This window comes from Lagenorhynchus albirostris, chromosome 19 (assembly GCF_949774975.1).
Source record: "Lagenorhynchus albirostris chromosome 19, mLagAlb1.1, whole genome shotgun sequence".
NCBI classification, from domain to species: Eukaryota; Metazoa; Chordata; class Mammalia; order Artiodactyla; family Delphinidae; genus Lagenorhynchus; species Lagenorhynchus albirostris.
This window is the reverse complement of record NC_083113.1, coordinates 24,364,942-24,383,561: the sequence shown is the minus strand read 5'-3', so window position 1 is coordinate 24,383,561 and position 18,620 is coordinate 24,364,942. Positions and strand designations below refer to the sequence as shown.

The 18,620-nt window shown below is 37.2% G+C and overlaps 1 protein-coding gene across 1 annotated transcript in view; it reads left to right on the top strand.

Moving 5' to 3' along the window:
- The window catches only part of NETO2 (neuropilin and tolloid like 2), a 67,346-nt gene extending 60,505 nt beyond the window's left edge, over positions 1-6,841 (top strand). Inside the window, exons 8-9 of the mRNA XM_060130767.1 lie at positions 5,011-5,124; positions 6,261-6,841. Of these exons, the coding sequence (XP_059986750.1) occupies positions 5,011-5,124; positions 6,261-6,841 (695 nt within the window). The remainder of the gene's footprint in view (positions 1-5,010; positions 5,125-6,260) is intronic.
- Positions 6,842-18,620: the final 11,779 nt, after the last annotated feature.

The following is an 18,620-nucleotide window of genomic DNA, read 5'->3' as shown; positions in this document are numbered from 1 at the left end:
AGTAAATACAGGATTGACTATGACAAAGACCATTTAAGACAGAAAACAAAGTGCTTTCTTATTAAATATCAAAGTTACTTCTAGTGGGCAGCATTGTTTATGAAGCAAGTAGTCCTTGAAGGAAGGTCCTTTGGGTTTATCCTTGAGGGTAGGTAGATTTTAGAAGGTAGAAATGTTAATTGAGGTTATTATTCCAGCAGAGGTACTATAATGAAAAAGGTATAGAATCAGAGTTAATTTGGCCCAAAAGAAGTAGTGGAAAGGAGAACAGAGAGAAATGAACTAGGAAAGGTAGATTAAAGCTAGAATTTGAAGACCTTTAAACTAAAGGCTTTATTTAGACAGGCATTGGGGAGTTTTGAAGCATGTTATACTACAAAATGATATAATCAGAGCTGTACTTTTATTGGGGCATGGAGGCTACTTAGGAGGTTACTTCCATGATTGAGGTGGGAAACCAGGAAGGTCTGAACCAAACAAGTGACAGTGAGGAGAAAGAAGAGTTGTGGAGACAGACTCCACAAGGATGCAAAGTGACAGTCACTTTCTGGGGCCCGACTGACTTGGAAAATGAAAACTGAATGGATAAAAGAAAGTGTTGAGTTATTTTGGGTGTAGTGAATTCCTCGAGCATTGGGAAATGTCAAGAGTTCAGCAGTGGTATTTGCCACAAGTAGACTGTGCTGTTGCTTTTTATCGATCTATAGATATAACCTCAGTTTGTTTCTAAAAATTGTTTTATTTTGAAAACTTTTCAAACTTGAAAAATAAAAAACAACCCTACAAAGGCTGTTTTACTGTTTCAAATAATTCAAATCAGCGCTTGATACAAAGATGCAGTTAGCAAGAAAGCCTTTTAGGCTTCTTACTTTTTTCCTCAGTACATTTACTCCCAACATCTGTACTACCCATGCTGCCCAGTACAGGGTCCATCAGCCACATGTAGCTGGTGAGCACTTAACAATGCAGCCAGTCTACATTGAAATGTGCTATAATTACAAAAATAGATCCCAGATTTCAAAGACTTGGTATGAAATAAAGAATGTAAAATATCTCATTAATAATGTTTTATATTGATTACATGTTAAAATGATACCATTTTGGATATTGTTTCAGGGCTCCCCAACACCATCCACATGATAGGTGATTTGCTAGGACCAACATACATTCGTCCTAACAGCTAAGATTATTACAGTGAAAGGATCAGTAAGGGAAAAAGATTGTCTGAATCTGGAGAAGTCCTTTCACAGGCTTCATTATGCTCTCTCCTTCCCAAGTGGGGCACACTGAGTATGTTCATTTCTCCAGCAACCAGAAAATGCAGTAATATGTAAAATGTTTCTGCCCAGAAAAGCCCATTTAGAGATTCAGCACCCAAGGTTTTATATTGGGGGCTGTTCACATCGGCACTGTCTGCCTTGCATATACCGAAATTCTAGATTCACAGAAGGAAAGCAAGTATTTGGCATAGATGACATTGTTAACACAAACTCTAGGCACCGTGAACCACCTTATCAGTCAGGTAATAGAGGAAAGCCAAGTTCCCAGATGCCAGCTAAGGGCCAGCCTTGCACACGGACCCTTCTAAAGGTAGCAGCCTTGGTCCTGCTGCATTAACTTTTTGCACAGATATATTAGGTTAAGTAAACTATCAGCAGAATTAATTCCACCAGTTTATTTTTAAAGACTTTTAAATATGGCTACTTGTTCACATTCTTAACTCACATTATATTTATTTTGGCAGTGGTCTAAACTTATATGTAAAATTCTTCTCTAACGTGTTTTAGCTGTTTTCTCTATAAACACTAATGATTTCTCTTTAATACAAATCTGATAAGTAAACAGGTGACAAGCCTCCTTCAAGTGATATCTTTACACTAGTCACTAAAGGTCAGACTAATTGAAGGCTGCAGTAGACTTAGCTCCATATCCTAAATGTAGCTTTTATTACCCAAGAAGAAAAAGAAAACCTCCCCTCCAAAAAAAGTGTGTGATCAAAATAAAGGATTTTGTGAATTTTTATAAAACAAAAGTCCCAGTTTAAGAATGTCCATTTGATAAGCACATTTGAGAGCTCCAAACAGTACATTTTTACATGCTTATCATTAATTCAAATTGTTAAACTCTTTTGTTCTCTAAAATGTTAATGATTTGTAATTATTATTAATCCATCCATGAAAATATTTCTGAGGAGGTTTATATAAATGGACTAATTCTGCATGAGAGATTCACTTCATTTCTACTCATTGTAGATTGCAGATGTGACTAAAATAGTATAACTTGGCTAAAATGAATGATATAGAATAGCAACCAGGATATGTTTGACTTCTTCCCAAGCACTGAATACTAATATATACACCTCACTCTTTAAGAAAGGGAATGGTTTTAGGAAAGTAATTTCCAGGACTAGAACTGTGAAAGCAGCAGAAGATATTTTTGTTAGAATAAATCCATAGTGTGATTTTCAGTGACTTACTGCCCTACGGGTCCCCTGCAGACCAAATTGAAGGAGAGAACCATCTTTCACCATCGACACATCTCATCAGAAGTAGAGGGAAGCTAAAATCCTAACCCCCTCTTCTCTCCCACACCATGACCCATAGTGAGTAAAGGGGAAAGGAGAAAGTCCTCAGGCTTTAAGTAGAGTGTAGTTCATAACAGCAGTATTTTTGCTGTTATCTTTGTCCCTTATTTATAAAGACTTATAATTCAGCCATTTTATATAGTTTTGAATTGAAGCATGTCATTAGCAACCCATGTCAATAACTCATACATTGATTCTCATTATAAACGGCTATGCTTGTCCTTTGAAAATCCATAAAGCTTAATACATTTGTAATTTTAAATATACTTCACATTTCTACAAAACGAAATCTGACAATATCAGTGCTGCTCTCTAATTGCTTTAAATAATGTGGAGAACAGTTATAAAGAACTCTATGGGGGCTTCCCTGGTGGCGCAGTGGTTGAGAGTCCGCCTGCCGATGCAGGGCACACGGGTTCGTGCCCCTGTCCGGGAAGATCCCACATGCCGCGGAGCAGCTGGGCGCGTGAGCCATGGCCGCTGAGCCTGCGCATCCGGAGCCTGTGCTCTGCAACGGGAGAGGCCACAACAGTGAGAGGCCCGCGTACCGGAAAAAAAAAAAAAAAAAGAACTCTATGATAAAAAACTAAGGGTATTTTCCACTCACTGTTCAATCAATAAGAAACACTGCAGAAAACCTGTCTTTTTTGCCACTTTTGGAACTATGAAGAGCCATCAAAGTACTGTCATATAATGTTCTGTTGATAAACGTTAAGAGCTGATGATAGTTTCACTCAGAAAATCAGAATACCTAGAAGCCACAGTGCTGTTTATAACTTCACTCACCCTGTCTTGAAAATAGCTTCTCTTCCCTGTATCCCCATTTGTGAACTGGATAAAATAGGTAAAATAAGAATTCAGCATGTAATATGATATAGTATATAATAGAATTATGGTATGATATATAAACAAAAAACAAAACTCCAGTTTTTAGAAATGAGGAATTCAAAAATGTTATATGTTCTCTAGGACACTTGTTCTATTTTAAAGTACACACATTTGTGTAATATGATTTTGTGATATATATGACACAACAGAAGTGGGTACACTAGCTAATTTTGTACTTGAATAAAATATCACCATACGTCTTCATTGGCTTTTCTATCCTTAATCTAACAGCTTATGTTATGTAACTAATACTTATTGTCCTTATGATGAGCTTTGAGACCATTAAGGTTTTTTTAAGAATTATATCAAATATGAAATTCAATGGCATATATTCCATATATCTTTACTGTTTAAAACATTTTTTTTGAAATTCCGAAGAGTGTTTTTTTTCCTTTTTGTCTGTGGTAATCCATTCATCCATCAACAGACATTTGGGTTGCTTTAACCTTTTGGCTCTTGTGTATAATGCTGCTATGAACAGCAAGTATCTGTTCGAGTCTCTGCCTTCAATTCTTAAGAGTATATACCTAGAAGGAGAATTGCTGGAGCTTATGGTAACCTATATGAATTTTTGAGGAACTGCCATACTATTTACCACAGCAGCTGCACCATTTTACATTTCTACCAGCAATGCACAAGGGTTCAGTGTCTCCACGTCTTTGCTAACATTTTCTTTTAACATTTTGAAAAAATGTACCAGGCTATGGCGCAGTGGTTGAGAATCCACCTGCCAGTACAGGGGACATGGGTTCGAGCCCTGGTCTGGGAAGATCCCACATGCCATGGAGCAACTAAGCCCGTGCGCCACAACTACTGAGCCTGCGCTCTATAGCCCGCAAGCCACAACTACTGAGCCCACATGCCACAGCTACTGAAGCCTGAGCGCCTAGAGCCCGTGCTCCACAAGAGAAGCCACCAAAATGAGAAGCCCGCACACCGCAAAGAAGAGTAGCCCCCGCTCGCCACAGCTAGATAAAGCCCATGCACAGCAACAAAGACCCAACACAGCCAAAAAAATATATATATATATATACCGGGCTATATACTAGTTTCATAAGAACCATGGGAAATACAGTTGACCCCTGAGTAACAGAGGTTTGAACTGTGCAAGTCCACTTATACATGGATTTTTTTCAGTAGCAAATACTACAGTACTACATGATCTGTGGTTGGTTGAATCCACAGATGAGGAACTGGATATGGAGAGGCCTACTATGGGACATGAGCATCTGCACGTTTTGGTGTCTGCAGCGGGTCCTGGAACCAATCCCCCTCAGATACCAAGGGATGACCGTATATTCATATTGTCATTACACTAAAAACAGTCTTTTGGTGCCAAAACTAAGTTCAGGTTTACATGAGTCAGCAACAGAGAATATTGGCCTTTGTCTTATTGTTTGTGTAGTACAGAGTGTGTTCACAAAAAAGCCTTTGAGGTAAGATATTGACTTTATAAGAGTAAATGTAAAATAAATCAGGATGAGTTGTAATCTGTATGCTTTCAGTTCTTAGCAACAAAGTTTCCTTTTTTCCTACAGCTCCCTGCACAGGCAGCACTTTCTTTTGCCATAGCAACATGTGCATCAATAATTCTTTAGTCTGTAATGGGGTTCAAAACTGTGCATACCCTTGGGATGAAAATCATTGTAAAGGTGAGTCTATTGGCAAAGGCCAGCCTTTTTGAGAGAGGAGTGTCCATTGCCTTTCATTAAGAAAAAATTAAAATGTCTTTTTCTACAACTGTGCTTGGCATAACTGCTTTGGCTGGAATAAACACATATAAAATAAATGTTCTCCTTAATGGATCATAGACTTCTGGGATGTGGTAAAAGTGAAGAAAAATATTTATTCTCACCGAAAGCATTTTTTTTATAGACTATGTTTTTTACCTTAAAGTTGTTCAAAAGTCAATCATGGTATTTCCTGCCCTTATTTTCTTGGTCATTTCTATTGTAAAGATACCTTATTCTCATAATAATTTAGATTGTAACCTAGAGTATTCTTATTTTTTAAATTAAATGAAAATACTATTTAATAAAAATCAACTGATGGATTCAGTCTTACAATGTAAAAACAGAATCATTATAAGGACTGCTTTTTTTATTCCATGAATTTCCTACACTATATTTCCAGTATATACTCCCTGGAAGATAAATATGGCTTGTGGTAATACTAGTTGAATGTCTACAAACTGGTTATCAAATCACTGTTTCAGTACTAAAGTTTATCTCCCTTTTATTCTCCCAAGAGTTCAATAAATATCTTACTATGGAAAGTTAATGTAATCTGATATGGCTATCTGAAGTACTTGAGAGAAAGTATTTTCAGGTAATCATTCAAAAACAGTAGACCATGATAACATACCTGAGTGGGTTAGTCAGATCATTCTCTTGCTTATGGCCATCAGTAGAAATACTATGGGTATACTCAAAACTACCATAGAACAGAAAGCTAAACTTGATAGAACAAGGGTATTTTGTTTTGGTGTTTTCTGTATTCATGTATTACTTTGGTCTGCAAGCTATGTATTCACGTACCTTCTGAGTAAAGAACCAAGTCCTTTTCCTTTTTCGTAGTCTGTCTAGCTGCGTTATGATTGGTTAGTTTAACCAGAAGTCGTAATGGGATTATTTTGTTTTAAAACCTAATTTTAAATTGCATTTTCTGTGTTGTATTTGAAAAAAAATACAGAAGTGTTCTGCTTTACTTAAAAATACTTTACCAATTTGTGACAGGACTCATGAACAAATTTTAAAAGCCTCATCGTTTTTCTTTCTCTTTTCTGCAGAAAAGAAAAAAGCAGGACTGTTTGAACAAATCACTAAAACTCACGGAACAATTATTGGCATTACGTCAGGGATTGTCTTGGTCCTTCTCATTATTTCTATTTTAGTACAAGTGAAACAGCCTCGAAAAAAGGTCATGGCTTGCAAAACTGCTTTTAATAAAACTGGATTCCAAGAAGTGTTTGATCCTCCTCATTATGAACTGTTTTCACTGAGAGACAAGGAGATGTCTGCGGACCTGGCCGACCTGTCGGAGGAACTGGACAGCTACCAGAAGGCGCGGTGCTCCTCCACGGCGTCGCGGTGCATCCACGACCATCACTGTGGATCGCAGGCACCCAGCATCAAACAAAGCAGGACCAACCTCAGTTCCATGGAACTTCCCTTCCGAAATGATTTTGCACAACCGCAGCCAATGAAAACATTTAATAGCACCTTCAAAAAGAGTAGCTACACTTTCAAGCAGGCACACGAGTGCCCTGAACAGGCCCTAGAAGACAGAGTAATGGAAGAGATTCCCTGTGAAATTTATGTCAGAGGGCGGGAAGATTCTGCACAAGCATCCATATCCATCGATTTTTAATCTTCTACTGAAGGTGACATTAATTATTAAGTATGTACGTATGTAGCCTACAGAGCACCCATACTGTTTTCAGCAGCCACCCCTTTTCTCCTGTCAGAGCCAGGAAGATCTTCATTTCCCATTAACCTAATGTAATGGTGAAGTTTTTATTATCTCAGGCAGTCTATATATGTTAACCCAACCTGGGAACTTATTCCATTCAGTAAAAAACAAAAAATAAGCCTCTATTGCTCAGTGTCCTACAAACAAAGCACCAGTTACATAGTAGCATTTGGAGAGATGAGGGGTGGTGTTGCGCCAGGCTCAGCTGCCTGCGGGTCTTAGCAGCAGGAAGACCGTTCCTGATTGATACAGCTCTGTCAATGTTTTGATCCCACAATAAGTTTAAAAGTAAGATTTTTCTTCACATTCCTTTTATTTTTTTCTTTTCTCTAAATTTAATTTGTTTTATAAGCCAGTAATTTTACCCTTTCAGTTTCTTATATAAGTGGTTCATGTATCACACGTATTTCAATATAGGCATTTGTTCTAGAATTTGTCAAAATATAACTAGTTACTGTGATAAGTGCCAATTAAGACACAGAGTTGTGTTTTGTCCATCTTTCTTCTTGACTAGTTTCTATACTGCTGCCTTTTAATTACTGGATCCTTAGTCTTTATTTTCTGTGATATGATTTAGCACCTTTAAGTCATATTTTGTCTTAGTTATACGAAAAATTTCATAATCCTGGGATGTATGCACCATTGCCAGTTATACCTAAAAACTTGACAAAGATTAAAATTTTTAGAAATGCTTTGAAATTTCCCAAGTTTTATTACATTCAGTGATAGCACATTCATTCCTGTGAGCAAAAAGTCATTTAATGCATTTGGGGGGAGGCCTATCATTATATTTATTTCCAGTGTTTCTCATTACTAGATCTGTGTTTTGTATTATTTTTATAAAAAGATTATTTCACTCCCTTTGTATTGGTTTATCTTGTAGGATATGGTAACCAAGGTTGTTTGAGAGTTAAAGGAAAATGCCTAAGAAACTGTATAAGCCTTTAGATTGCTTCTTACTTGGGACAGTACGTTTTTCTAGTTCTTACCAAGAATAACAATTTCCACTTTTTTTTAAACTGCACTTTTGACCTTATTTTTTTTTTAATGGTATATAAACAATAATTTATAAACATGATATAAAAACGCATTGTGTTTTTTTAGACTTTTGATATTATTTGATACTGTACAAACTTTATTAAATCAAGATTAAAGAGCTACATGACAGATTTCTTTCAATGTTTGCGTTAGTGACTTTGTATACAAATATGCTGTGATGGAACTGTACACTATAATTTATTGTAAAGACCTTGGTAATGTGTACATAAGCATTTGTTTCCTCTTGTTATTGCATTTAGTTTATGATAAATTTTTCACTGTGTGATATTTATTGTTCTAAATCACCACACAAATCTGATATTAAAATATACATTGTTACATGATTCTTCAATCATGTTATTTATGGCACTGAGATTTTCGATCTTAAGATATATATAGAAAGGAATCCATTTATTGAATTATAACTAAAAGATAAATTCTCATTTTTGATATTTTTTTGTAGTTAAATTCTCAATGAAATGAGAAATTAAAGTTTCACTGGATTTCACTGATTTTTTTAAAGTATCACATCTGTATGTTTTCTCAGATTAATGAAAACTGTGACCTTAAACATGATACATGTATAATACTCCTTCAAAATGCTTATTATATCACATTTTTTATTTTTAAAAAAGTATATACCATCCAGAAGATAGGAAAGCCTACAAATAATATTGTCTTGATTTAAGTTTTTTTAAAGTCAGCATAATTTCCTGTTTTAAAAATATAACTTGGGAAGGTAAAAAGACTTAACGAATGTAGTGTTCAATGAACTAATGAACCAGAGCCAGATTAGGTAGCTAAATTCTTTCAGTAGCTGAAAAGGCATTTTAGTAGGTAACACACCAGACAGTATTTAGTAAATCCTTAATAAAATAATAACTGTGATCTCATTCTTAATGAAAGGAAAATTATCATATTTTCTATGTAAAATTATATCCATTAAAAAAAACTATTAAATCGTCTTTAACATCTATAGTAGAAAATAATACAATATGCTTAACTAGTCACTTGTAACTGTATTTTTTTTTTTTTTTTTTTTTTTAGTGGTACACGGGCCTCTCACTGTTGTGGCCCCTCCCGCTGCGGAGCGCAGGCTCCGGATGCGCAGGCCCAGCGGCCACGGCTCACGGGCCCAGCCGCTCCGCGGCATGCGGAATCCTCCCGGACCGGGGCACGAACCCGCTTCCCCTGCATCAGCAGGCGGACCCTCAACCACTGCACCACCAAGGAAGCCCCTGTATTTTTATTTTTGAAATTTGTATCTTGCTGTCTCTTAAAAGGGTATGAAGAGGCCTACAAAATACAAAGCCTTTAAAGAAGACATTTAACATTTAAAAAAGCACAGAAGTACATGATTTCAGGCAACTCAGCAAAGCTTGGACAACGAATTTGATTCTAAATTTTCTTGCTGCTAAAACAAATGAAATCTTTGTTTTTCATGGTAGAAAACTCAAACTTATCTGCAAGAGGCTAGTTTTCTCTTAAACTAAAGAAAGGAGGGTCTTCATATTGACCGACATTTCCTCATAATTTAAAGAAAATGCAAAATACAGAGAGAGGCCATAATGGTAAATCTTAACCCAGTGAAGACACATCATCTCAGTGTAGTCTAGGAACTAAAGAACCAGATGATCAATAGCTAAGCTAGCCTGAGACTGGCTTATTATTTTATTTTATGTTATTTTGAATTTTATTTTATTTTTTTATACAGCAGGTTCTTATCAGTTATCTATTTTATGCACATCAGTGTATACATGTCAATCCCAATTTCCCAGTTCATCACACCACACCACCACCCCCTCCACTTTCCCACTTTGGTGTCCATATGTTAGTTCTCTACACCTGTGAGACTGGCTTATTATTATTCATTGAACTATAGGTGGGTATTAGATCTCATTTATTTCTTAGTTAAACATTTGGCAGTATATGATATGAAGAGAAGAGAATGAAACTAATAAATTTTAGGCATTATTTCCAGAATAATGCTAATTGCTGTATATATAGTCTTTCATCTTTGAGGTAATGAGAAAACTTTGCAAATTGTTTACTAATGTGAAAGCCATAAATTTTAGTAATTTAAGAAGAAATTTAGCCATCTTGTGGAAGTTATTACACCCTTCACAGAGAATATAATACCCAGTGTTAAACATAGAACAAAAATGGCAAATCTGGAGGAGAGAATATCTTCAATTCAGAAGCAGCATTAGGTGCACTTGTACAGCACTGTCATTTGTGACACCATTGATCCCAAATTTAACACAAGGTATTAATCCTCAAGTGCCCTCAAATTTCAGGAAACCTACTAATCCCAACATCTGAAGTGTGTAGGAATAAAGTATGATGTACCTTTTGTGAGGGGAGATGTTCACCCCAAAGGTTTAACAAAAAGCAAAGGATTTTCCACATTTCAAATCACAAAAGAGATCAAAAACACTCCTTTTATTTTGACTTGTTAATAGCTTGTGTCAGTGTCTTTGTCACTTTTCATATGATTATTAGGCATTAAAAGAACCTCCTAAATGCCTGAACATTTTTATAGTTCTGCTATTGTCTGGTGAGGACGCTTCCTTGTTTCAGGAGTGTGTCAACTGATGAACAGGATAGGAAAAGCCTAGTTGTGACTACAGGAATAATTCTCAATCAGAGAAGAGTATATGCTCTCTTACAAAATGGTGTCTGCTGTATTGTTCATGATCAGAAGGAACCTTGAGATTTTGGTTTTTTTGAAGATACAAGAAAGATTATCTGCTCCAACTTTATTAATGAGAAGACTGAAGCACAGAGAAGAGAATGCAGTGCCCACATCTCAGAGCTAGTCCAGCGCCCTTTCCTTGCTTTCTGCTCTCTCCCTGCTTTAGCTGGCTATATGTTTTAAAAGCCACTCTAAACAGCAGCCCAGATGTTTCATGTAAGGCTGTCAGTTATTCTGATTTAAAATGTAATTTATTTTACAACAATTTCTTTCAAAGCATTATATTTTACTTTTTTTTTCCTTATGTAACACTTTGTTATTCTACAATTTTGTTGCCACGATTTCTTGGCACCTGCAAATTCTACAAGACAATTACTGTGAATTCTTAATAAACAACGTTTGTTAACAATTTATATCCTTGACACTGGACAGAAAGAGCTTTCAGTGTTTTGCTTTTGTGATCTTTTTTAAATCTAAAGGGGAAAACTTATACTCTAGAAATTAAAACACTTGTGTGTGCTGTATCTCTTGAATTTGGAGAATGATTTGAGTTCTGAGCTAAATAATATGACAAGTTGACCTTGGATATCTTTTTTTTAGCTTTCTGCAAAATCAGTTGTCCATGTTTTATATACCTCTACTAATAACAAACTCGTAATTCTGAATTTGCTTTTTTTAAAGCAACTTTTCCATATATTTCTGTGATTGGTTTAATGACTACAAAAGCCCAGGAAGCTAATGACTGGGGTGCATGTTTAGTATGTACTGTCTTGAGTATATTCTTTTGAAGCAATGATTTTTCTTTTAGAGGTGAACTTCCAGACCATATAAGACTTCTCATATGCTTAATACTCGATTTGATATATCACAGTAAAGAATTTGACCCTTGAACTGGGAATAAAACTTGTGTTTTGATTTCCTTGCTTGCCTCAATTTCCAAAGTCTCTAGAAGTCGCAAAGAATCCTAAATTCCTTCCCAGGCAAAGTTGGCATTTCCTATCTGGTCACTTCCAAACTAAAATAATCATAGTTACGATAAAAAATAAAAGCTTCCTCAGGCTATTACACCATTTTAAGTTTTCAAATAAATCTTCAAGTGAGGAACTTAAAAAAAAAAAAAAAAGAACAAGATGGTCTTAGGTTGCCTGCAGTATCCAGGCTGCTGCCTCTGGTCACTGAAGTGGCCCTGAGATCTTCCACAGAGTGGGCTGTCAGAACACGTTGTCCTTTTGAGGTACACAGCCAAGCTTAGTAAGGGTGGGTGGGTAGACCTCATGAAAGGTGTATCCTGAGGAGAAAGCAAAGAAAGCCAAAAACTCTTGAGTCTTTCAGTCACACAGATCAAGGAGCAAAAGGAGAAGAAAAGAAAGGTAGCTACCACTGGTCTGTCTCCGCAAATAGTTACAGAGCAATTTTACTTTTTGTGTTATTTAGGATCAAGAAATAGCTTTTATCTAAAAGTGGTCTCACCCTCCAAGCTTTGTCATACTCTGTAACATCTGGTGCTAGCAGGCCACTTGAGCCGGTACCTTCTTTATTGAAACATTTTGAGTACCTGCTGATTGCTAGAAGGAATTTCCATCAAAAAATCTAGGTTTTGAACATGCTTTTCAAATCTTGTTCTATTCTTCCATTGATGACATTGTCTAGGATTTGTATTAAGCTTTGTATTAAGTGGTGTTTCAGAGAAGCATTCACAAATTTTGAACCCAAAAATAGTCATGTGAATCGTAGGGGAGTTTTCGCTACCTTTGAGTAACTATCAGTCTGTTACGTGTAACGCCTCAGGAGACAATTTAGCTCTGAAAATGTGCACAAGTAACTTGCTGCAACTGACTCAAATATGTGGCCTCTGCCTGTCACATTCAGCGTCTGAAGGTAACCTTACTTTCTCAGTCATTAGTTTTTAATATAAAAAAAGAAAGAATAACGCTTTAAATAAGTGGTAGGAGGCTTCCAAGATGGCTCCCAGCAATTCCTACCTCCCAGTATTCACAATCCTCTATCATCCCCTGACCTTGAATGTGAGCTGGACCTAGTGACCTGCTTCTAATGAACAGAATACGGCAAAAAGGACACGTCTCTCCTGAGACTAGGTGACAGAAAGACTCTGTCTTCTATCTGGCTCACTATTACTCTTGTGCTTTCCTGCTCTGATGGAAGCCAGTTGCCATGTTCTGAGATGCCCTATGGAGAGGCCTATGTGACAAGAAACCAGGGTTTCCAGGCAACAGCACAGAGGCCCCCAGTACAACCACCTGCAAAGAACTGAATCCTGCCAGCAACACGTGACTGGGTCTGGAAGCGGTTCCTCCCCCCACTGGAGCCTTGAGATGACCACAGACAACACCTTGATTATAGTTTGTGAGGGACCTTGAGCCACACCCAGATTACTGACTCAGAAACCCAAGATAGTATATGTTGCATTAAGCTGCTAAACTTAGGGGTAATTTGTTATGCAGCCATAGATAATACGAAGCTAGAAAAGACAGTGGCATGTCCCTGTTTCACTCCTGGGGTAAACGTATTGATGGAATCTAACACGATGTTATATGTTTGCAGAACTATCAGTGCAGTGGGCACATCTTGAACCTGGCAGCATGGAATGAGGAGAGCTAATCTTCCCCTTACATGAGTACCTGTCAGCTATTTTAGCCTCCCCAGCCACAAATAAAGACACTTAACTAAATCCGTTCTCTCTCAAGTATGGCAAAAGATACTGAAATTTGATTCTGCATTTGAAATGTAAATAAGATTACAATTAAATCCTAACTCTCTAATAGTGCTCCTTTTAAATCACTTATCAAGTCTCCTTTGAGTAAGATAAAATTATCTTAAAATGAATAAAGGATAAAATTCTATTCAAATTCTATATAGTATTCCCATAATTCAGTCAAAATCTTTCATATTTCCAATCACACTAACACCCAGTTTCCTAGACTGCAGAGCTAGTTATAGCTCTATCATTACTCCACTTGAAAAGGTGATTCTTGGGCAAGCTGATTAAGAAAGCAATAGAGCACACTCCCACCCGCAAAAAAAAGAAGGTTGAGGGGACTGCACTGAGAAATACAAATCTTTCATGTCCAGAACCACTCTACCCCCAAAATGAGAAATGTAGCCAAAACATTTCAATACAGAGATTTTTCTGTTGTGATGAAAAATAATAGATTTCCTGGAAGAGAATGCTCTTTTTTCCTTTTTTTTTTTTTTTTTTTTTTTTTTGCTTTGCTTTGCTTTGCCTTGGTTCGCTTTGCTCTGCTTTGGTCAAAATGATCGAAAAACCAACTCTGCAGTTTTTTTTTCTGAAATTGTTTTCAGCAGCTGACTGACAGCCACAGCTACCTGCTACAAAGATAAACTGTATCTTTCATTGTATCTGTGTATAAATATTTCCTTTGAATTTGAAGCTGCTATTGCTGACATTGTTTTGCCCTGTGGGTACAACTGTGTCCTAAATCCCTTTCTAATATGAATGCGTCAAACCTTAGCCTCTAGAAGTAGGATAGTACCTGTTGCTTTGGCAGCTCCACCTTAATACCCTGATCTCTGCAAGAGAGGCGCCGAATGAATCTCTAGTCTTCCCATCCTGCCATTTTTAATTGCTAGATGGCAGGCAGTGACTATACTGCTTGAAGCTTTACGTTGTTTTCCTGCGGGATTGGGAGAAGTGCCTGCCTTTCCACTAGGAGCCTTGTGGATAACCTCTCTGTCATTTAAAATAAGCATACCCACACATGCACTGTCCAAAAACTGTCCTCTCGTGCTATTGCTACCTTCTTTCATGAGGATCCAGTGTTTTGTTTTGTTTTCCCATTACTCACAATTGTTCACACATTTCTTAAGGAAATTCTACAACACCAAACCAGGTTCTCTGAAGAAACTCCCAAAGTTTGTCTGTGAAAATGAGGGACCTTCCCTGACCAGTGCAGGTCAGTGCTAGGCTGAGAGGTGTACAGAGAAACTGTCTATCAAAAGCTATGTCTTAAAGGATGTGCCAGGGAATGCTTCTGTTTTAAGCTGACACTTTCACCTCTCCACCCTAGAAAAACAACTCGCTTCTCTTCCCCGCATCAGATAAGCAAAGAAAGTGATTGCCCACTTTTTAATTGTAGGTTTACATAAACGCAGAATTCTAGAGCATTGATTTTTTGGGGCCATAATCCACACTTTAACACACTGAGCTGCACTTGGCGGCATGCCAGATGTGTAAAGTTGGAATTTAATGACATTTCAGTAGCAGCCCCAGAATTTAGTACAGTACCACTGTCGAATACTAATGTGCCAGTAGCAAGAAAACAAGAACAGAAACAGCTTCTTTCTCAGGTACCTTTTTTGCCTTTCTTGGAGATGGGGAAACTGAAAGCAATTAACAATTTGGTGGAAACTTCAATCTCATAAAGAAACTCCAGTCAAAAGCAGCCCATGGTAGTCGCTATGTTCAGGGAACTTTATCAGTGAACCAAAGGTAAGTTCATTTTTAATACTTTACAATGTTAATTATACTACCTATATATGAAGTTTGTGTTTTTCCTGAAGATGTTATCAAGCACTTTTACTTTCTGAAAATAATTATGGACATCAGAAGTATTGTGACTGGCATCACCATGTGATAACATCATTTCTGCTTCTTATGACTTATAAAATGGAGTTCCATTTCCTTTTAATTAGAGGGGAGAGTGAGAAAATCTAATTTTGAAAAAATGAATTTTCTTATCCTAGAGAATGGGATTTCTCGAGCTCAGCACTGTTAACATTTTGGGCCGCATGATACTTCGTTACAGGGAGACCACTTTGTGTATTGTAGGATGTTTAGCAGTGTCCCCCTGACCTATACTCCAGTAGCACCACCCCCATTTGTGACAGCCAAAAGTGTCTCCAGATATGGCCAAATGTCCCCTGGAGGGAGGGGTCAGAATCAGCCCAGGTAAGAACCACTGCTATAACGCGATTAAAGGGTTCCCAAAGGGCTTCCCTGGTGGCGCAGTGGTTGAGAATCTGCCTGCCAATGCAGGGGACACGGGTTCGAGCCCTGGTCTGGGAAGATCCCACATGCCGCGGAGCAACTAAGCCCGTGCGCCACAACTACTGAGCCTGCGCGTCTGGAGTCCGTGCTCCGCAACAAGAGAGGCCGCGATAGTGAGAGGCCCGTGCACCGCGCTGAAGAGTAGCTCCCGCTCGCCACAACTAGAGAAAGCCCTTGCACAGCAACGAAGACCCAACACAACCAAAAATAAATAAATTAATTTAAAAAAAGGGGTTTCCAAAAAAAACACCAACCAAAAGCTGTTGAATTCTATTTTAAAGAAATACTTCAACTACTCAGCCATAAAAAAGAATGAAATTTTGCCATTTGCAATGACACGGATGGACCTGGAAGGTATTATGATTGGTGAAATAAGTCACATAGAGAAAGACAAATACTCTGTGTTATCACTTATATGTGGAATCTAAAAAATAAAGCTACTGAATAGGGACTTCCCTAGTGGCGCAGTGGTTAGGAATCCACCTGCCAATGCAGGGGACACGGGTTTGATCCCTGGTCTGAGAAGATCCTACGTGCCACGGAACAACTAAGCCCATGCTCCACAACTACTGAGCCCATGCGTCACAACTACTGAAGCCTGCACATCTAGAGCCCATGCTCCGCAACAAGAGAAGCCACCACAATGAGAAGCCCATGCACCCCAATGAAGAGTAGCCCCAGAGTGCCACAATTAGAGAAAACCCATGCACAGCAACGAAGACCCAATGCAGCCAAAAATAAATAAATAAAAACTGAATATAACAAAACAGAAACAAGACCCACAGATATAGAGAGCAAACTAGTGGTTACCTGTGGGAAGAGGGATGAGGGAGGGGCATAATAGGGGTAGGGGATTAAGAGGTACAAGCTACTATGTATAAAATAAATAAGCTACAAGAATATATTGTACAGTATAGGGAATATAGCCAATATTTTATAATAACTTTAAATGGAGTATAATCTATAAAAATTTTGAATCACTATGTTGTACACATGAAACTAATATTGTAAATCCACTGTGCTTCAATTCAAAATAAAGAGGGACTTCCCTGGTGGCACAGTGGTTAAGACTCTGCACTCCCAATGCAGGGGGCGCAGGTTCGATCCCTGGTCAGGGAACTAGGTCCCACATACATGCTGCAACTAAGGAGCCCTCCTGCCACAACTAAGGAGCCAGCAAGCCACAACTAAGGAGGTTGGCTGCCTCAACTAAGTAAATGCAGTTGATTTTTGTGCATTAACTTTATACACAAACTTTCTAAATTTACTTATTCTAGTGGCATCTTATAGATTCCTCTAGATTTTTTATATATGCAAACATAACATCTATGAATAAAAGCAGTTGTACATTATGTATGCATTTTATTTCTTTTTCTTGCCTTGTTACACTGGCTAGGACTGTCAGTATGATGTTAAATAGCAACAGTGAGAGTGGATATCCTTTTATTGTTTTTTTTATTGTTATTTTATTGTTTTTCATCTCAGGGGAGAAAGCATTTAGTCTTTCACCATTTAGTATTATTTAGGTACACATTTTTCATAGATGCTTTTTATCAAGTTGAGGAAATTCCCTGTTATACCTAGTTTGCTAAGAGATTTTATTTTGTACAGGTGTTGAATTTTATCCAGTACTCTCTCAGCATCTATTGAGGTAATCATATAGTTTTCCTCTTTTTTATATGATAAATGACATTGACTGATTTTTCAAATGTTAAATCAACCTTGCATCCCTGGGATAAATTTACTTGGTTGCAATGTATTACACTTTGTATATACTGCTAGATTTAATTTCTAATACTTGCTAAGAATTTTTTGCATCTACATTTATCAGGAATATTTGTTTGTAAGCCTCATGATATGAGTTGGGAGGTAATTTACTTTCTCCTGCATTTTCTAATTTTGCATAGAATTGGTATTTCATCCTTAAATGTTTGATAAAATTCACCAGTGGAGCCATCTAAGCCTGATATCTTATTTGTCTGAAGATTTTTAATGGGAAATTTATTTTTTTAAATTGAGATAAGGCTGTTTAGTTTTCTGTTTCTTCTTGAGTCCATTCTGGAATGCAAGGAATTTGGGCACTTCATTTAGGTTGTTGATTTTTTAAAAATTTAATTAATTAATTAATTTTTAAATTTTTGGCTGCATTGGGTCTTCGTTGCTGTGCATGGCTTTCTCTAGTTGTGGCGAATGGGGGCTACTCTTCGTTGTGGTGCACAGGCTTCTCATTGTGGTGGCTTCTCTTGTTGCAGAACACGGGCTCTAGGTGCATGGGCTCAGTAGTTGTGGCACACAGGCTCAGTTGCTCCGCGGCATGTGGGATCTTCCTGGACCAGGGATCGAACCCGTGTCCCCTGCGTTGGCAGGTGGATTCTTAACCACTGCACCACCAGGGAAGCCCTAGGTTGTTGATTTTATTGACATAATATTTTCTTATTATTCTTTAAATATATGTAGAATCTGCTGTGATGTCTCTGCCTTCATTTTTGATAATAGTAATCTGCCTCTTTTCTCCTTTTTTTAAAATCAGTCCAGCTGAAATTTACAACTTTACTGATCTTTACCAAGGCCCAGCCTTTGGTTTATTTGATTTTCTCTATTATTTGTCCATTTAAAAAATTTTATTGATTTCTACTTCTGTCGTTTTGTTTTCTTCTTTCTACTTAATTTGGGTTTATTGTTCTTTCTAGCTTCTTAAGGTGGAAGATTTATCATTGGCTTTAGACTTTTCTGTTATTAGCAATGTTTCTATTACTGATTTCTAATTTAATTCTTTTGTGGTTAAAAAACACATCCTATATGATCTCTGTCATTTTAATTTATTAAAACTCATTTTATGACCCAGCATATGGTCTCTCTTGGTAAACATTTCATGTGATATTTAAAAGAATATATGTTCTGAAGTTGCGTGTAGTATT